This window comes from Stegostoma tigrinum, chromosome 9 (genome assembly GCF_030684315.1).
Source record: "Stegostoma tigrinum isolate sSteTig4 chromosome 9, sSteTig4.hap1, whole genome shotgun sequence".
Taxonomy (NCBI): Eukaryota; Metazoa; Chordata; class Chondrichthyes; order Orectolobiformes; family Stegostomatidae; genus Stegostoma; species Stegostoma tigrinum.
Window position 1 is genome coordinate 33,355,712 of NC_081362.1, and position 21,740 is coordinate 33,377,451.

Genomic DNA, 21,740 nt, shown 5'->3' on the forward strand with positions numbered 1-21,740 from the left:
GAGCTTTACAATGAGCACTTGGAAAAACATCATAATACAAAAAAAACTACAATTTTTTTCCTCCCTGAGTTGGTGAGCAGAAAAGGTTAGAATTTCACAGTATTAAAGTTTCTCAGTCATCACGACATCTCAACACCTCAAGCTACACCAAAATTCTTAAAATACACATTTTCAAGAAAATGCAATCTAAATATTGTTTCTGACACAAATATTCAAACTAGTGTAGTTGAGGAATTTTGTTTATGGAACTGAGAACTCTAAGGCTGCTTCAGAAAAATAAGTAAAACAAATGGTGTGGTGCACCTACTTAGCACCTCATTTTCTTAAAAACAGAATTTTAAAGTTTGTGTTTTTAGCTGAGAAGTTAAAGTTTGGTTTAGTGCACAAGTGCTATCACATTGTGAAAATTAGATTTAGTCTCTTTTGAACATTGTGTCCAAGCAAGTGATTTTGAAATAGCACTACATAAAGAAACAACATAATTTATATATGAAATTGAAACCTACTTGTAATACTGATTTCAGCTACATACCAGGCAGATTTTCTGAATTGTATATGAAGAATGTCAATTAGATAAATTGTCTCATTCAATTGGAAGGGGATGATACCACCTTTCAGCTGTGTTTAAATATTCCTCCACCAATGACAAAAGAAAATAGAAAAATCAAAATTCCCCAAAGTGATATTTTATCTGGTGCAACCTTCAGTTATACAATTAATCACTTGCAGTTCCCAGAATAAAACTGAATTTCAGTACACTTAGGTTCTACAACTGAACAAACTTGTTTCCAGATAAGTCACTGATGGAGATAATTCACCTCGAAATCAAAACCCAGTACAAAAAAAACCGCTATGTTTTGAAAAAAGAACAGTATCTCCAGCAGTTAGCCAGTGGAAGGGGATTAAATTTCACTGACAAATAAAAACTAACCAAACAGTTAGCTTTCCACTTGCCGCTTACATTTATAAGGCTACTCACAGTCTGGTACATACAAGTTGATTAGTTAATCAAGTTAAAGAAACCATAATCACGAGACAGGGAAGGTTGCTTCAGAACAAATCAGTGTGAAATATGGATTATAAATTCAACTCAACACAAGAGTTGATGGCCAGTTCAAAAAATTGAAACCTTTGACTGTGCTCTAAAGTCACTTCAATGTTTTTTTTCACCTCTTGAAAGTTCACCGTGATACAAGCAGGAAGTCTTCAGTCTTACACCAAACTGACTTCCATTGGTCACTAGCAACGTTTGGAGTGCAGGGCATTCCACTACTTTAAAACGAATTTACACGAAAACTCAATTCAGGCCCAGTGTCTGAGATGAGAAAAGCTACGTTCTCTCCTCCAAACTCAGACTGCAAACATAGCCACCAGAAAGTGTACAGCAGACTTTACATTCCCTTTTTTTGCAGAAAAGTGACTTCTTTTCCTCCCTTTATTTTCTTCTATAAAAAACAAATTTCAAGTGTCTAAAATTGGGCAAGAAATTTTTTGGTTGGATGCAGGCCCATTCTTTGGAAGAGTCCGACTCCTTCAGGCCTCTGAAGTAGAAGGGGCAAAAAGCTGAAACAGAACGTTCATCTGACAATGTTTTACATTAAGTATAACAAGCTGAGTAGTAAATGAATCTGGATTTTTTTTTGCTCAAAGGCTGAGGCTGTCTTGCTCTTAAGAGAGTACTTGGCCATCCCACCATACATTCTTGCAGTGGGATTGTCAGGGAGGTCTTGACTGGGGAGTATTTTGTTTGTTTACCTATCAGGTGTAAACTTCCAGGCACTCAGTTCATTTTGGGCTTGTTCCAGTTTGTCTTTAGTCTGTTCCAGTTCAGTCTTCATTTTAAGGAAAAACAAGTTAATAGCAGGGTCAACCAAGGTGGATCGGAGTTGAGCTGCACTGGGCAGTTGAACTTGCTTGAGGTACTGGATCTGGTTCTGTTGAAAACAAAATAAAAAGTTGTGGTCACCAAAACAGGATTCACCTTAACGCAAATACAACAATTTTGAACCATCAACTAACAACATCTCAACACCACTCATCTCTTCAATAGCCTCTCAAAAACTGCAGGTGTGCCTTCTACACCAGTGAAAATGCTCATCCTTTTCTCTGCAGCAACAAGTCAAGTTTCAACGTGTCAAGCTTCAGAAGTCAATGCTTTGCCACAGTAATCATGTTTTACCATCCAACAACGGGCTATTTGAACATTTAGTCAGAAACTGAAAAGGAAGAATAGCAGCAACCAATTCAGCCTAGTCTTGTGTTACCTAGTCTTGTATGTATTTCTCTATGGGTCCTAATCTGTAAAGTACATCATATTTCATATTTATCTATCATGAACACCTAAAACTTTTAATGTGAGTTAACAGTCTAAGATAATGTACTACATGTACATAGAATCGTAGCATCCATACAGTGCAGATAGAGGCCATGCAGCCTATCAAGTCTGCACTGACCTTCCAAAGAGCATCCCAATGTATCCTCTAACCCCATATTTTTTCACTAATTTAGCACAGCCAATCCACCTAACCTGCACATCTGTGGATTGTGGAAGGTAACTGGAGCATCCAGAGGAAAAGCATGCAAACACGGGGAGAACATGCAAACCTCTACACAGACAAACAATCGCTCAAGTCTGGAATCAAACCCGGGTCTCCCCTGGTGCTGTGATGCAACAGCACAGTAACCACTAAAGTACAACGAAGATAAATTTGAGGTGGACAGCGAGAGGTCTTATCAGTTTGAAAACAAGTTAACCAGAAAGTGAGGCAGATTATGCAAGATACACATACATTTCTTAGCCATGACCATTTGATACAGATATTTATTAATTGAGTTTACACAGTCACAAGTCTGAAAAGAGCAACAATATTAAACAGAGAATAAATGTTCATATGGCAGAGGGGACAGATTTCAAACAATCAAATTCTATCATGTAGAAGAGATATGGTCATAAATCACACTTTTACCAACTGCAAGACTGAAAATTACCTATCACTAAGGAAAGCCAGTTGTTTTTTTTCTTTAAATTTTGGAAGGCCAATACCAAACTTTTAGTTGCTGTGTTTAGAACCTCTCCATGCAGAAAACAGTGAATATAATAGACCACAAAATCAATTATTTAGTTTCAAATTTCTAGTTGCCTTTCATGAACTTTGCAGTAGCTTACTGATTAGGAAAGCAGGATAATTGGCTTAGTATAATAGTAAATAAACAGTACAAGTGGATTATTAGAAATACACAGGAATACACCGGGTTCGCTCCTTCAATTCATACTAGCTTTAATCCTTAAATACTAAAATATTAATCTCAGGTTACACATAATTCAAATTCACAAGATGTCCACCAATTTCTATTTAGTTTAACTTTATAGCAAAAGAAATAAGAGATACCCAGATCTGCTCCTTCATCTCAGTGGTCATCTTCTGTAAAATATAACTTTATACTCATTTCTCAACAAAACTGTACGGTGTTGTTTTAAACAATATCTCCCTGAATCAACAGAGCAGTCTTTTATCTCAGAAACAGGATTCTTCAGTTCAGCCATCTCAGTCAAATTTAATGGCACATTTCAAAATAAACTTACATCTGATCTTGCCGCCAACAAAACACTTACTTGTCAATAAACACAACGTAGCTGAGCTGAACTAAACATGCCTGTCACATGTATCTTGTTTTTAGGGGAATCCTACCAGAAATCAAGGCAGCAAGGTATGGGATATATAATATGAATGGTATCTGAGCATTTTGTTGGTTTGTTCCCATCCCATTTCAAAAGCACAGTGGCAGCCTTTGAACTGTGGCTCCAAGACAATGTTGTTAACCACTGTACTGCATGAAAAAAGACGTGTTTTCTTGGTTATGATCAAGCAAATTAGCCATAAGACAGATATTTAATCAGGAACGGAGTCCACAGTAACAGGAAAAGACGGAAACAGTGGAGTATCAAATCAACCATGATCTCATTGACTGACGGAGCAAATTTGATGAGCTGAACAGCCTAACTTCTGTTCCTGTGTCTTATGGTCTATCAAATGAAACGCCAGATAATTCTAGTGTAGGGCAAAAATTCAAAGTAAATAAATATCACACTTGCTCCTTCATGTCAGTTAGACATTACTAATATGATAGAAAGGTATTGTGCAGATAAACATAACATTTCTCTGGTGCTGCTTGGCCTGCTGAGTTCATCCAGCCTCACACCACGTTATCTGATTCTCGACAGTTCCTACTATCTCTGTAACAATTTCTCCAACTTGTTATTTTATTGTATACTGTTATTAACTAGATAAGCAAGTTCCAGATGGCATAGAACATGCATTCAATTAATATCTAAAATTATGAGAGCTTTGCACTCAAAGGACAAACTTGAAAGGTTGACTTACTTCCTACCTTAGTCCATTAAACCATATAAGTACACTTTATACATTCAGTTTCAAGTAGTAATTCATGGCCTCTTATGGTGTGTTGAGAGTTGGGAAGAGCAAGGATTGTTTTTATTTGATATAGTTAGTTTAAAGGCAAAGTTGCTGGAAAAACTCAGCAGGTCGGGCAGCATCTGTGAAGGAAGAAACCGTGAACATTTCGGGTCCGATTAACCATCCTCAGAACTGTGGGTGGCTGGAAAAACATCAGTTTATATTATAAACCTGAGTTTTTTTGAGAAGGTGACCAAGCATGTGGATGAGGGTAGGGCAATTGATGTGGTGTATATGGACTTCAGTAAAGCCTTTGATAAGGTTCCACACGGTAGGCTATTGGAGAAAATAGAGAGGCACGGGATTGAGGGAAATTTAGCAGTTTGGATTAGAAACTGGCTTTCTGTAAGGCGGCGAGTGGTCGTTGATGGAAAATATTCAGCCTGGAGTCAGGTGTGCCTAAAGGATCTGTTTTGGGACCACTGCTGTTTGTCATTTTTATAAATGACTTGGACGCAGGCATAGGTGGATGGGTTAGTAAGTTTGCAGATGACACTAAAGTCGGTGGAGTGGTGGACAGTGTGGAAGAATGTTGCAGGTTGCAGGAAGACTTGGATAAACTGCAGAATTGGGCTGAAAGGTGGCAAATGGAGTTCAATGCGGATAAATGTGAGGTTATCCACTTTGGGAAGAATAATAGGAAGGCAGAATACTGGGTCAAAGGAAAGATTCTTGGTAGTGTGGATGTGCAGAGCGATCTTGGTGTCCATTTACATAGATCCCTGAAAGTTGCCACCCAGGTTGATAGTACTGTTAAGGTGGCATACGGTGTGTGTTAGGTTTTATTGGTAGAGGGATTGAGTTCCAGAGTCATGATGTCATGCTGCAACTGTACAACACTCATGTGCGGCCTCATCTGGAATACTGCGTGCAGTTCTGGTTGCCCCATTTCAGAAAGGATGTGGAAGCATTGACAAAGGTGCAGAGAAGATTTACCAGGATGTTGCCTGGTCTGGAGCACAGGCCCTATGAAGAAAGGCTGAGCGACTTGGGTCTGTTCTCATTGGAGAGAAGGAGGCTAAGAGGGGATTTAATAGAGACATACAAGATGATCAGAGGATTAGATAGGATGGACAGTGAGAGTCTTTTTCCGAGGATGATGACTTCAGCTTGTACGAGGGGGCATAGCTACAAATTGAGGGGTGATAGATTCAAGACAGATGTCAAGAGGCAGGTTCTTTACTCAGAGTGGTAAGGGCGTGGAATGCCCTGCCTGCCAATGTAGTTAACTCAGCCACATTAGGGGCATTTAAACAGTCCTTGGATAAGCATATGGATGATGATGGGACAGTGTAGGGGGAGGGGCTTAGATTAGTTCACAGGTCGGCGCAACATCGAGGGCCGAAGGGCCTGTTCTGCGCTGTATTGTTCTATGTTCTTATATGCAGAAGAGAGAGGAGGTGGGAGGGGGGTAGGGAATAAACAATAGGATTTTTAAAATTCATTTGTGGGATGTGGGCATCACTGGCTTGCCAGCATTTCTTGCCTATCCCCTGTTGCCCTTGGCAAGGTGATGGTGAGCTGCCTTTTTTAACAGCTGCAATCTTCCTGCTGTGGGTTGACCTACAATGCTATCAGGGAATTCCAGGATTTTGACTCACCAACGGTGAAGGAACAGCAATGTATTTCCAAGTCAGGATGGTGAGTGACTTGGAGAGGAACTTGGAGGTGATGGTGTTCCCGTATATCTGCTGCCCTTGAACTTCTAGATGGAAGTGGTCATGGGTTTGAAGGTGCTATCTGAGGATCTTTAGTGAAATTCTGCTGTGCATCTTGTAGATAGTACACACTGCTGCTACTGGGCATTGGTGGTGGAGGGAGTGAGTGCTTATAGATGTAGTTCCAATCACGTGGACTGATACGTCCTGGATGGTGTCAAGCTTCTTCAGTGTTGTCTGGATGAGTGCAGCCCTAACAAGTGGGGGAGTATTCCGTCACACTCCTGACTTGTGACTTGTAAATGGTGGACAGGCTCAGTATTCCCAGCTTCAGGCCTGCTGTTGTAGCAACTGTGTTAATTTGGTGAGTCTAGCTGAGTATCTGGTCAATGGTAACCCCCAGGATGTTGATAGTGGGGGATTCAGTGATGGGAACATCATTGAATGTCAAGAGTTGGCGGTTAGACTGTCTTACTGGTGAGGGTCATAGCCTAGCATTCATGAGGCACAAATTTCACTCGCCACTTGTTAGCCCAAGCCTGGATATTGTCTAGATCTTGCTGCATGTGAACATGGACTGCTTCAGTATCTGAGGAGTCACGACTGGTGCTGAACATTGGGAATGTTCGCTGATTGCGCAATTCTGACCTTATGATGGAGAGAAGGTCATCGGTGAAGCAGCTGAAGATGGTTGGGCCTAAAGAGAGAAAAGAGTAGTTGGATAGACAAAGAATTGATCAAGCTAGGAAGGTGAAGAGTTGTTAATGGGGAGTATTAGTGACTAACAACAGGTAGTGTGTAATGGCAGGCCACGTGGTAACAAGGCCTGGTGTGTGGGGTAGGAGGCTGCGTCATGGGAGAGTTTAGGCCCTAAAATTATTGAACTCAATATGGAGTCCAGAAGGCTGCAGGGTCCATCAAGCCAAAAATGAGGTGCTATTCTTCCAGCATGCGTTGAGGTTCGCTAGACCAATGCAGAAGGCCAGAGTCAGAGATGTTGGCCAGGAAACAGAGTGGTGCATTATAGAACATAGAACATAACAACACAGTACAGGCCCTTCGGCCCTCGATGTTGTGCCGACCTGTCATACCAATCTGAAGCCCATCTAACCTACACTATTCCATGTATGTCCATACGCTTGTCCAATGACGACTTAAATGGACTTAAGAGTTGGCAAATCTACCACTGTTGCAGGCAAAGGGTTCCATACCCTTACTACTCTGAGTAAAGAAACTGCATCTGACATCTGTCCTATATCTTTCACCCCACAATTTAAAGCTATGCCCCCTCGTGCTCGCTGTCACCATCCTAGGAAAATGGCTCTCACTATCCACCCTATCTTACCCTCTGATTATTTCATATGTCTCAATTAAGTCACCTCTCAACCTTCTTCTCTCTAACGAAAACAGCCTCAAGTCCCTCAGCCTTTCCTCGTAAGACCTTCCCTCCATACCAGGCAACATCCTAGTAAATCTCCTCTGCACCCTTTCCAAAGCTTCCACATCCTTCTTATAATGCGGTGACCAGAACTGTACACAATACTCCAAGTGCGGTCGCACCACAGTTTTGTACAGCTTCACCATAACCTCTTGGTTCCAGAATTCGATCCCTCTATTAATAAAAGCTAAAACACTGCATGCCTTCTTAACAACCCTGTCAACCTGGGTGGCACCTTTCAAAGATCTGTGTACACGGACACCGAGATCTCTCTGCTCATCTACACTACCAAGAATCTTACCATTAGCCCAGTACTTTGCCTTCCAGTTACTCCTACCAAAGTGCATCTCCTCACACTTGTCTGCATTAAACTCCATTTGCCACCTCTCAGCCCAGCTCTGCAGCTTATCTATGTCTCTGCAGCCTACAGCATCCTTCGTCACTATCCACAACTCCACCGACCTTAGTGTCATCTGCAAATTTACTAACCCATCCTTCTACGCCCTCATCCAGGTCATTTATAAAAATGACAAACAGCAGTGGACCCAACAACCGACACTTGCGGTACACCACTAGTAACTGCTCTCCAGGATGAACATTTCCCATCAACTACCACCCTCTGTCTTCTTTCAGCAAGCCAATTTCAAATCCAAACTGCTATATCTCCCACAATTCCATTCCTCCACATTTTGTACAATAGCCTATTGTGGGGAAACTTATCGAAAGCCTTGCTGAAATCCATATACACCACATCAACCGGTTTACTCTCATCTACCTGTTTGGTCACCTTCTCAAAGAACTCAATAAGGTTTGTGAGGCACGACCTTCCCTTCACAAAACCGTGCTGACTATCCCTAATCAATTTATTCTTTTCTATATGTTTATAAATCCTTTCCTTTATAACCTTTTCCAACACTTTACCAACAGTGAGGTAAAGGCTCACTGGTCTATAATTACCAGGGTTGTCCCTACTCCCCTCCTTGAACAGGGGAACCACATTTGCTATCCTCCAGTCTTCTGGCACTATTTCTGTTGACAATGACAAGTTAAAGATCAATGCCAAAGGCTCGGCCACCTCCTCCCTGGGTTCCCAGAGGATCCTAGGATAAATCCCATCTGGCCCAGGGGACTTATCTATCTTCATCCTCTGAAGGATTTCTAATACCTCTTGCTTGTGAACCTCAATCCCACCGAGTCTGGTAGCTTGCATCTCAGTATTCTCCTCGACAACACTGTCGATTTCTAGAGTGAATACTGTCAAAAAATATTCATTTAGTGCTTCCCGTCTCCTCTGACTCCACACACAGCTTCCCACTACTGTCCTTGATTGGCCCTAATCTTACTCTCGTCATTCGTTTATTCCTTATATACCTAGAGAAAGCCTTAGGGTTTACCCTGATCCTATCCGCCAACAACTTCTCATGTCTCCTCCTGCTCTTCTGAGCTCTCTCTTTAGGTCTTTCCTGGCTATCCTGTAACCTCAAGCACCCTAATTGAGCTTTCACATCTCATACTAACATAAGCCTTCTTCTTCCTCTTGACCAGAGGTTCCACTTCCTTCGTAAACCATGGCTACTGTGCTCAACAGCTTCCACCCTACCTGACAGGTACATACTTATCTAGGACACACAGGAGCTTTTCCTTGAATAAGCTCTACATTTCTACTGTGCCCATCCCCTGCAGTTTCCTTCCCCAGCCTATGCTACCTACATCTTGTCTCATCTCATCGTAATTGCCTTTCCCCCAGCTATAACTCTTGCCCAGTGGTATACACCTATCCCTTTCCATCACTCAAGTAAACATAACAGAATTGTGATCGCTATCACCAAGTGCTCACCTACTTCCAAATCTACCACCTGGCCGCGCTCATTACCCAGTACCAAATCTAATGTGGCTTCGCCCCTTGTTGGCCTGTGTACATACTGTGTCAGGAAGCCCTCCTACACACACTGGACAAAAACTGACCCATCTATAGTACTCGAACTATAGTGTTCCCCGTCAATATTTGGGAAGTTGACGTCCCCCATGACAACTACCCTGTCTCTCTCACTCCTATCGAGAATCATCTTGGCTATCCTTTCCTCTACATATCTGAAACTATTCGGAAGCCTATAGAAAACTCCCAACTGGGTGACCTCTCTTTTCCTGTTTCTAACCTCAGCCCAAACTACCTCAGTTGACGAGTCCCCAAACATCCTTTCTGTAACTGTAATTCTGTCCTTGACCAACAACGCCACACCTCCCCCTCTTTTACCATCTTCTCGGTTCTTACTGAAACATCTAAATCCCGGAACCTGCTCTATCCATGTCTCTGAAATGGCCACAACACCAAAGTCCCAGGTACCAACCCATGCTGCTAGTTCACCCACCTTATTTCAGATGCTCCTGGTGTTGAAGTAGACACACTTCAAACCAACTTCTCGCTTGCTGGTGCCATCTTGCGTCCCTGAAACTTTATTTTGGTCCTCCTTACTCGCAACCTTTTCTATAGTCGAACTACAATTTTGGTTCCCATCCCTCTGCTGAATTAGTTTAAACCCACCCGAATAGCCTTCGCAAATTTCCCCCCCAGGATATTGATAACCCTCTGGTTCAGATGAAGACCATCTTGCTTGTAGAGGTCCCACCTACCCCAGAAAGAGCCCCAATTATCCAAGAATCTAAAACCCTCCCTCCTGCACCATCCCTGTAGCCACGTGTTCAACTCCTCTCTCTCCCTATTCCTCGCCTCACTAGCACGTGGCATGGGCCACACATCAGAAACGACAACTCTGTTCGTCCTAGCTGTAAGCTTCCATCCTAGATCCCTGAATTTCTGCCTATCCCCGTCTCTCTTCCTACCTATGTCGTTGGTGCCTTTGTGGACCACGACTTGGGGCTGCTCCCCCTCCCCCTCCCCCTTAAGGATCCCAAAAACACGATCAGAGACATCACAAACCCTGGCACCTGGGAGGCAACCCACCAACGGTGAGTCTCTCTCGTCCCCACAGAACCTCCTATCTGTCCCCCTAACTACGTAGTCCCCAATGACTACTGCTCTGCTCCTCTTCCCCCTTCCCTTCTGAGCAGCAGGGACAGACTCTGTGCCAGAGACCCGTGCCCCACTGCTTTCCCCTGCTAAGTCGTCCCCCCCAACAGTATAGTTATTGTTGAAGGGAACGACCACAGGGGATCCCTGCTCTGCCTGCCGGCTCCCTTTCCGTCCCCTGACCGTAACCCATCTGCATTTTTCTTGTACCTGAGGACTGACTACCTCCCTGTAACTCCTCTCAATAACCCCCTCTGCCTCCCAAATGATCCAAAGTTCATCCAGCTCCAGTTCCCTAACGCGGTTTGAGGAGCTGGAGTGGGGTGCACTTCCCGCAGATGTTGTCAGCAGGGACACTAGTGGTGACCCTTACCTCTCAGATTCTGCAGGAAGAACATTCAACTGCCTGACCTCCATTCCCATTATTCTAAATTCCCAAAGAGACTGTTGAAAAATGAAGAATAAAAAAAAACTAGTTACCTTCCCAATCTGGCCCACAGAACCTTTTTTTTGGTTAGAGGATGAGGATGGGTGGGAGACACTACCCGAGTAGTGTTTCAGGTAACGCAACCACACAAATATATTACCTCACTAACTCAGCAGTCCTGAGTCTGCTCCTGCTCAGCATACGCTCCGTCTATTCACGGTAAGTTTTTAAAAAGTGACTCACCTTCCCGGCAGCTACCTGCTCCCGCTCCTCCTGCTGCTGAAACATAAAAGGAGGGCCCCAACGCTCGCGTTAAGGTTTTAAAACCTCATCTTCCCAGCAGCCTCCTGGTGCTCTGTCTGTCTGGCTCGTGCTCTCCTCCCGAAAATAAAGTGCAGGCAACAGGTAATTCAGGGTCTTCTTTGCGAGCAGAATGTAGATTTTCTGCGGAGCAGTCACCCAGTCTATGCTTACTTTCCTCAAATGTAGAGGAGACCACATTGTGATCGGCAAATAGAAAACAGAACATTACAGCACAGTACAGGCCCTTCGGCCCTCGATGTTGTGCCGACCTGTCATACCGATCTGAAGCCCATCTAACCTACACTTTTCCATGTACGTCCATATGCTTGTCCAATGATGACTTAAATGTACCTAAAGTTGGCAAATCTACTACCGTTGCAGGCAAAGCATTCCATTCCCTTCCTACACTCTGAGTAAAGAAACTGCATCTGACATCTGTCCTATATCTTTCACCCCACAATTTAAAGCTATGCCCCCTCGTGCTCGCTGTCACCATCCTAGGAAAATGGCTCTCACTATCCACCCTATCTTACCCTCTGATTATTTCATATGTCTCAATTAAGTCACCTCTCAACCTTCTTCTCTCTAACGAAAACAGCCTCAAGTCCCTCAGCCTTTCCTCGTAAGACCTTCCCTCCATACCAGGCAACATCCTAGTAAATCTCCTCTGCACCCTTTCCAAAGCTTCCACATCCTTCTTATAATGCGGTGACCAGAACTGTACACAATACTCCAAGTGCGGTCGCACCACAGTTTTGTACAGCTTCACCATAACCTCTTGGTTCCAGAATTCGATCCCTCTATTAATAAAAGCTAAAACACTGTATGCCTTCTTAACAGCCCTGTCAACCTGCGTGGCAACTTTCAAGGATCTGTGTACACGGACACCAAGATCTCTCTGCTCATCTACACTACTAAGAATCTTACCATTAGCCCAGTACTTTGCCTTCCAGTTACTCCTACCAAAGTGCATCTCCTCACACTTGTCTGCATTAAACTCCATTTGCCACCTCTCAGCCCAGCTCTGCAGCTTATCTATGTCTCTGCAGCCTACAGCATCCTTCGTCACTATCCACAACTCCACCGACCTTAGTGTCATCTGCAAATTTACTAACCCATCCTTCTACGCCCTCATCCAGGTCATTTATAAAAATGACAAACAGCAGTGGACCCAACAACCGACCCTTGCGGTACACCACTAGTAACTGCTCTCCAGGATGAACATTTCCCATCAACTACCACCCTCTGTCTTCTTTCAGCAAGCCAATTTCAAATCCAAACTGCTATATCTCCCACAATTCCATTCCTCCACATTTTGTACAATAGCCTATTGTGGGGAAACTTATCGAAAGCCTTGCTGAAATCCATATACACCACATCAACCGGTTTACTCTCATCTACCTGTTTGGTCACCTTCTCAAAGAACTCAATAAGGTTTGTGAGGCACGACCTTCCCTTCACAAAACCGTGCTGACTATCCCTAATCAATTTATTCTTTTCTAGATGTTTATAAATCCTTTCCTTTATAACCTTTTCCAACACTTTACCAACAGTGAGGTAAGGCTCACTGGTCTATAATTACCAGGGTTGCCCTTACTCCCCTCCTTGAACAGGGGAACCACATTTGCTATCCTCCAGTCATCTGGCACTGTTCCTGTAGACAATGACGAGTTAAAGATCAATGCCAAAGGCTCGGCAATCTCTTCCCTGAGGATCCGAGGATAAATCCCATCTGGCCCAGGGGACTTATCTATCTTCATCCTCTGAAGGATTTCTAATACCTCTTCCTTGTGAGCCTCAATCCCACCTAGTCTCGTAGCCTGTATCTCAGTATTTTCCGCGACAACATTGTCGTTTTCTAGAGTGAATACTGTTGAAAAATATTCATTTAGCGCTTCCCCTATCTCATCTGACTCCACACACAACTTCCCACTATCCTTGATTGGCCCTAATCTTACTCTCGTAATACCTATAGAAAGCCTTGGGGTTTACCCTGATCCTATCCGCCAACAACTTCTCATGTCTCCTCCGGTCTGTTCTGAGCTCTCTCTTTAGGTCTTTCCTGGCTACCTCGTAGCTCTCAAGCGCCCAAACTGAGCCTTCACATCTCATCCTAACATAAGCCTTCTTCTTCCTCTTGACCAGAGATTCCACCTCCTTCGTAAACCACGGCTCCCGCGCTCTACAGCTTCCTCCCTGCCTGACAGGTACATATTTATCTAGGACACACAGGAGCTTTTCCTTGAATAAGCTCCACATTTCTACTGTGCCCATCCCCTGCAGTTTCCTTCCCCATCCTATGCTCCCTACATCTTGCCTCATCTCAACGTAATTGCCTTTCCCCCAGCTATAACTCTTGCCCAGTGGTATACACCTATCCCTTTCCATCACTCAAGTAAACATAACAGAATTGTGATCGCTATCACCAAAGTGCTCACCTACTTCCAAATCTAACACCTGGCCGGGCTCATTACCCAGTACCAAATCTAATGTGGCTTCGTCCCTTGTTGGCCTGTCTACATACTGTGTCAGGAAGCCCTCCTGCACACACTGGACAAAAACTGACCCATCTATAGTACTCGAACTATAGTGTTCCCCGTCAATATTTGGAAAGTTGACGTCCCCCATGACAACTATCCTGTCTCTCTCACTCCTATCGAGAATCATCTTTGCTATCCTTTCCTCTAAATATCTGGAACTACCCTGAGGCCTATACAAAACTCCCAACAGGGTGACCTCTCTTTTCCTGTTTCTAACCTCAGCCCATACTACCTCAGTTGACGAGTCCCCAAACATCCTTTCTGCAACTGTAATACTGTCCTTGACCAACAATGCCACACCTCCGCCACTTTTACCATCTTCTCTTCTCTGTTCTTACTGAATTTTACCATCTTCTGTGTTCTTACTGTAGACCAGATTCTGGGATACGGAGGTGAGGTGTTGCTTCACCTAGAAGGTATGTTTGGGCCCTTGGATTAGAGGGAGAAGATAAATGGGCAGGTGTTGCACCTTGCTGGCTACAGCGGAAGGGCTGTGGGGGGTTGTTGGGGGTGAAATAAGTGTAGACCTGGTTGACCCTAACGGAATGGTCCTTGCAGAAGGTCAGCAAGAGAGGGAAGAGGAATAGGTGTCTGGCGGTGGCATCTTGCTGGACGTGGTGGAAATGGCGTCTGAAGATCCTGCAGATGTGGATGCTGGTGGGATGGTAGGTAAGGACAAGGGGAATCCTATCGCTGTAGCAGGAGAGAAAAGAACAGGTGAGGGCAGAAGTGCAGGAGATGGGTCGAACCTGGCTGAGGGCCCTGTTGACAACGGAGCTGGGGAATCTACGGTTGAGTAAGGTGGTGGACATTTCAGAGGCTCCCTTGTTGAAGTTGGCCTCACCTGAACATTTACGATGGAGACAGACAAAGTAAGAGAGAATGAGATGAGAGTCTTTACAGGAAGTTGGGTGTCAGGATGTATATCCAGGTAGCTGCGGGTTGGTAGTGGATATTAAGTGGCCAGTCTACCGCCCAAAATGGGGACAGAAATGTCAAGGAACGGAAGGGAGCAGTCAGAGATAGACCAGGTAAAAGTGAAGGCAGGGTGGAAATTGGAGGCAAAATTGATGAAGTTTTCCCATTCCGGATGAGAAGGGGAAGTAGTACTGATAATATCATCAATGTATCGGAGAAAGAGTTGCGGGTGGGGGCTGGAATAGGACAGGAACAAAGAATGTTTCATGTACTCATGGAGAAACAGACAGACATAACTAGGGCCCATGCAGGCCACCCCCTTACCTGAAAATGAACAATGAAAATGAACAAACGAATGCAAAGGACAGTGTTCCCAAAATATAAATTATTTCATAAAACATCAAACAACTTTGGATGAGTTTCCATATTTGCAGTGATATCAATTTCTAGACCTAAGTATCACCATTTTTGGTGAAGCGCTTTATATCCAAATTCCTGCATGGTTTCCTCATTGTACTTCTATTAGTTAGAGATGTGAAAAAGAAGTTTTATTTTGGAAAGTTAGGCAATAATTAAAGTTTATTTATTATGATTAAATCACCAGTGTTAAACTGTTACTTACAAGGCTCATGGTTTGATAAGATTGTGAAGTGAACAAGACGTTTAAAACATTATACCAAGTCCACAGGCCAAGAACTAATACTAACGCATTAAATCATTAAGTGTTGAAATCGTTCTTAGAACAGAAGTTTCATCAACATTCAGATCAATCCACATCCTGCTTCAAATTATTTAGTTGCTAATTTGTTGTTTGCCAAATTAACCTCTTAGTAGATGTGTACTAAAATGTACAACGATTAGTTCTAAAACAAAAATCAGAATTCAATAAAAAAGGGATATTATCACATCCAAACATTGCAAGAAACCAAGCCAATTATTCAAGTTTTGCAAGTTTCACAAGGAGAAACTCCACTCCAACAATTAATTTACAATTGAAGGAATAAAAGCTCTAGGAAATACTTAGCCGGCTTTGTTTTTGCTCTTTGGAAGCAGCAGAGGTAACATTTTCAGGTCAATGATCCAGTTAAAAATGGTTAATGTTTGAGACCTTTCAAATAACTGTTTCTTCTACAAATGATGCTAAATCTTGAGTCATTTCCATAATTTTCTGTTCTTATTCCAGATAGCTAGGATCTATTTGACACATTAATATAAAGTGTAAATTACACGTCAATCAATGGCTACTGCTTGGAGGAAATAAACTTGTCAGAATGCATTCAGAGCAAGGAAATGAATGACCGTGGCTGAGTAATGTCTACATTGCAATGACTTTATGTATAAATCGTTAGTAAAATTGCCACTTGAACAGCAGACCATTGAAGGCATGACATAAAACAAGACTTTGTAGATACACAAAAGCATGTCGCTGCCACTACGTCCAAAGTGTGTTGAGAAATGGCTTTCAAAAAGAGGCAACGCACAAGACTACATGGAAAATGATTCCAAAGAACAAAGAAAATTACAGCACAGGAACAGGCCCTTCGGCCCTCCAAGCCTGCGCCGATCGAGATCCTCTGCCTAACCTGTCATCTAAGGGTCAAATGGTCTGTGTCCATTTGCTCCCCACCCATCCATGTACCTGTCCAGCTATACCTTAAAAGATGCTAACGTGTCTGCATCAACCACCTCCACTGACAACCCGTTCCAGGCACCCACCACCCTCTGCGTAAAGAACTTTCCACGCATCTCTTTTCTTTTCATATGAAAACAGCACATATGATGCACAGCCACTAGAAATTGTGGTACTACGCAATTTGTCAAACAGAGTTAACTTTCCTTGTGCTGAATGCTGGGAACTATGAAAAACAGATAGAAGGATTAACAGAGGCACACCTCCAGTTGGTAGTTGCTATCAAATAACCACATCTACAATCTAGATGTGATCAAGAGCAGGAATACCTTCCGTAGTCTATTATAACAAGTTCAACGTCCCATGCTTCATAGGCAAATTACCACAGAACCGTGGTCTTCAACTCAAAGAACTGTGCGCACAGCAGGTACTAGTTGGTTGTTTGGAAGTTTTTACACTCTCTGACACATCAAGCCTGGCTCTATAAGTTGCTGACAAAGTCTTTACGTTAATTACCACTTAAAACTGGAAAATATTGGGGAAAAATGGTGCACTTTACAGTCCCTTTTCAAATTGTGCTGACTTCAATTCTGATGAACAACCACACACTCACAGACATTACCCAGTATGCAGGAGCTGAAAACCAATAAGCGTGCAGTAAACTTTAGCATACATCAATAAGATGAGAAATGAAAGTGACTGCTGGCAGTGCGTAGTGAAGACAGTTCAACAGTTTTGTGGTGCACATCTGACCCTAGTGCGAGTGCATGCATGTCTCAAAGAATGCTCGTTTTCGAACACTGCTTTCATTTATTTACTTCCATGAGTTCACGAGATTCATGCAACACAGTAATCCAATAAAAGAGATGGCAGCTTCATCAGGATGTCACACTCCCATTGCAGAAATGTCATGACAGCTTAACATCTGTCAGTGGCAAAATGCTAGAATCTATTCTAGTTATGGTTGAGAACTTTGAAAATCTCAATTAAATCAGCGGGGTCAACAGAGTTTGACAAAAAGGAAGTCAGTTTTGAATAATTTAATGGAGCTCTTTAAGTAACAAACAATGTGGATAGAGGGGAACTTGTCAATGTAATACATTTAGATTTTCAGAAGGCATTTGACAAAGTGCCAGATAAAACATTACTATGTAAAGTGAGCGCTCATGGCAGAAGGGCAAACATATCAGCATGGATAGTGGGTTAATTACTTAATGGTAAACATAAATAGGTCTTCTTCAGGTTGGCAAGATCTGGCAAACAAAAGGCAACAGTGATCAGATCTGGTGTCCAAGTTTGCAGAAGACACAAAGATAGATAGGAAACTAACTTATGAACAGAGCCTAGAGTCTGTCTAGGGGTACAAGTCAAGTGAATCGGCAGACGTTTGGCTGATACAGTATAATTTGCACAAATGTGATTTTATCCGCTTTAGCAGTAAGGACAGAAAAGAACAAAGAAAATTACAGCACAGGAACAGGCCCTTCGGCCCTCCAAGCCTGCGCGGATTGAGATCCTCTGTCTAAACCTGTCATCTATTTTCTAAGGGTCTGTATCCCTTTGCTCCTTGCCCAGGTACATCTTAAAAGACACTATCATGTCTGCGTCTACCACCTCTGTTGGCAATGCGTTCCAGGCACCCACAACCCTCTGCGTAAAGAACTTTCCACGCATATCCTCCATAAACATTCCTCCTCTCACTTTGAACTGATGTCCCCTAATAAGTGAGTCCCCCACTCCAGGGAAAAAGTAGATTATTTAAATAAGGACTGACTGCAGAAGTCTGATGTACAGAAGGATGTGTGTTTTGTTAGACATGCAGATCACAGAAGTTAGTATGCGCAACACACATGTAAGGCAAATGGAATGTTGTCATTTATTGCAAGGGGAATTTTAAATTAAATCAGGGGTGATTTGCTACAGTTGTACAGCATACTGGGAGACCATGTGGAGTATTCTATGCAGTTTTGGTCTCTTATTTAAGAAAGCATATAAATACATTAGATGGGGTTTGGAGAAGGTTAAACTTGACTGATATCCGGGATAAGTTGGGGAACCTAACAACGAAAGGTTAGAAAAAGGCTGGGCCTGTATGCATCGCAACTGAGGAATGAGAGGTGCTTACTGAAAATTTAGAAGATGTTGAGGGAAGTTTGACTAAGTGGAAGGCTCAACAGATGTTTCCCATTGAGCAGTAGTTGAGAAATGGACAATTTAAAAATAAGGGGTTTCCCATTTAAGGAAGAAATGATATTACTTTATCTCCAAAGCTAATGAGTAATGGGAGGACAATGACAGGGTAGAGAAGCCCTTTACCAATTAGCGGTGAGGGCAAGGTCAAATATTTTTAAGACAAGAGCTACATTTTTGACAAGCAAGGCATCAATGAAAGACCAAAACTGCATAAATGAAAACATGGAGTTGAGAACAGAATAAGTTCAGCCACGATCTTACTGAATGCCCATGCCTGCTTTACCAATAAAAGGACCTACTCCAATTCCAAGTTCATACACTCATTAGGTGCATCCCCTCAGAGTACAACGTAAACAATAAAAAAAATGTTTATCAAAGTACCAAACTCAGTTTAAAATTAAAATGTCCAATCAGAAGAATCAAGCCTCATGAATTTCAGAATTCCTGAAATCAGTATGAAAACCCAAAAAAGGACAGATCATTGGCAACTTAGCATGATCAGCATTAATAGTCATCCTCAGAGTATGAATTTCATCCAAGGTTCAATAAACCACGAACACCAAAATACCAATCAAGAAATAAAGGAAAACCGAAAGAACGGTGGATGATGTAAATCAGAAACAAAAACAAAAGTTGCTGGAAAAACTCAGGTCTGGCAGCATCTGTGAAGGAAAAAGCAGAGTTAACCTTTCGGGTCCTGTGACCCTTCCTCAGAAGTGTAGAAGAGGCTGAAAGCCATGTTGTGCTGAACTGGATATGGTAAGTTGTCAATGTGAAGCATGGTCTGCACTTAAAGCAGATAAATTGTGGGCTCATGACAGTGGCTCAGTCCTTTCTGAGTACAGACATTCCAAAAGTTTCAGATGGTGTATAATAACATCACCAAAAAAAGGTTGATTAGAAAATTGATTGCTATTAATAAATTCCTATTACCCCAAATCACTGGCAATAAACACGAAATATATTTAAACTGATGTTTAGTAGATGATTTCAGAAAGACAGATAATTAAATTTCATCTGTGTTAATTTTATGAAATAGTGCAGGGACACATTTGGGACTAAAAATGAAATGCAATGTAAATCAAATCTTGACATTAAAAAACGGGTACAGGAGCAAAGACACATGGGAATTCATATGCAAAAATATCTGCAGTTGGTAAATACTTGAGAGGAACATTTTTAAGAAGTTTGTAAGTGCTAGAAAAATTCAGTGTGTGGTTGACAGAGTTTTGTTTGTGTGATCAATGGATTAGTTTGGTGGACAGAAAGAGAGGCACTCTGAATTCAATCAGGAGATGTGTAAAGTTATGCACACTGGAGGAACAAAACAGGCAAGTCACAGACAATAAATGGCAGGAAATTGAGAAGTGTGGAGGAACAAAAGGACATCATTGCACATGCTTTTTTTAAAAAACAAAAAAAGGGATAAAGGTAAAACAGCAGTAAGGTCTTGATTGAACTGAATGACCACAGCTAGAGAGTATCACATAAGGGAACGATCTCAAGGACAGTGATTTAGAGGACGTTGCTAGGAACTGAAAATTTTGTGCTACAGGAATTTATTATACAGGTTGGGGTTACTTACTCTAGAAGAAGAAACTGGGCACAAACTTAAATGAGATCTACAAAATTGAGCAGCCTAAACAGGATGAATAGAAAGACCTATTTTCCTTGATAGAAGGCTCAATAATGAAGGGCGCAGATTTGAATTTAATTGGCAGAAGGATTTAGATGGGGCATGTGAAGAAATGTTTTCATCTGGTTTGGAACTCTGATAGAAAGGGAGACACTCATTGGATTCATATTAAAAATAAAACCACTGAAATTGCAACTCTTGGAACCGACAAGGATACAGACCAAGAGCTGGCAAGTTGATTTTGAGTTGGTTGACTTCTTTTGCCAAATCAAAGTGCCTACATTCATCCCACAACATCCATATTTCAAAGTTGATAGCATTGTTTTAAAAATGGACAGAATCCATCACTTTATAAAAAGATGTACAGTGCACCAGCAAGGGTTATGATATACCTTTATAAACAATTCAAACGTCATCAGGATAATTTCAGGTGACAAGGTGTTGGAGGCTGAAGAAAACTTTCTCCAATAGCATTAGAGTTGAGGGAATTTAGTTGTGGAGAAATTGGATAAACTTGGGATTAAGCTGACATTACAAAGAAAAGCCATGATAATAGATAAAGGTGTTCAAGAAAGTTTTTTGTTTTATTCACTCGGAATGTGGTTGTTGTTAGCTGGGCCGCTATTTATTGCTCCATCCCAGCTGACATTGAGAAGATGGTGGTGTACTGCCTTCTTCAACTACCAAAGTCCATTTGTTGTCAGTACATCCAAAACGCTATTACAGTTAGAATTCCAGGATTATGTCCCAGTGAGACTGAAGGAATGGCGACATTTTTCCAAGTCTTGAAGTGGCTTGGAGGGGAACTTGCAGGTGGTAGCATCCCATTTATCTGCTGTTTTTATCCTTCTAACTGGTAGTGATCATGAGTTTGGAAGGTGGTAAGGGCCTTTTGTGGCGAACTGTTGCAATGCATCTTAGGGATGGTACATACTGCTGCTGAGCTTTTTGGCTGGGGGGGGGGGGGGAAGAGAGTGAATATTTGTGAATGTTGTGCCAATCAAGCAGGCTACTGTATCTCAAATGGTGACATGCGTCTTGAATGTTTTTCAAGTGCACTTATCAAGGCAAATGGAGCAGGTACTTTCAACTGCTATTTGATAGAGGTTCCAAGGTTTGGGTCTGGCTATAGGATAAGAAGGGCAGTATATTTTGATGTCAAGATGAAGTGACTTGAATTCGTGGATCTTGGTCGTCTAGTTTGTTTTGGCCATCTAAGTGCAACTTGCTAAGTTTCTGCAGTGCATGATTAAACTGTACATGTGACTGCCACCTAAAGTAAGTTGACATTTAAGATACAGAATAGGGTGCCATCAAATGGGCTACCTTACCTTATATGGCATCAAGCTTGAGGGCTGCACTCACTCTGCTAAGTGGAGAGTAGTCTGTAACACTACCATCTACACATTAGAGTAGGAAGACAGGTTTTGTAACCCAGGGATGTTAGTGACTCTATTATACCAAAACATTAGTCAAGACATGAGAACATGCGAA

The 21,740-nt window shown here is 42.3% G+C and overlaps 1 protein-coding gene across 8 annotated transcripts in view; it reads right to left on the minus strand.

Moving 5' to 3' along the window:
* The window catches only part of wtap (WT1 associated protein), an 83,534-nt gene that overhangs the window by 14,449 nt on the left and 47,345 nt on the right, over nt 1-21,740 (minus strand). For all 8 annotated transcript variants that reach the window (XM_048536807.2, XM_048536813.2, XM_048536811.2 and 5 more), the window contains one exon: nt 1,756-1,934. In XM_048536807.2, the coding sequence (XP_048392764.1) occupies nt 1,756-1,934 (179 nt within the window). The remainder of the gene's footprint in view (nt 1-1,755; nt 1,935-21,740) is intronic.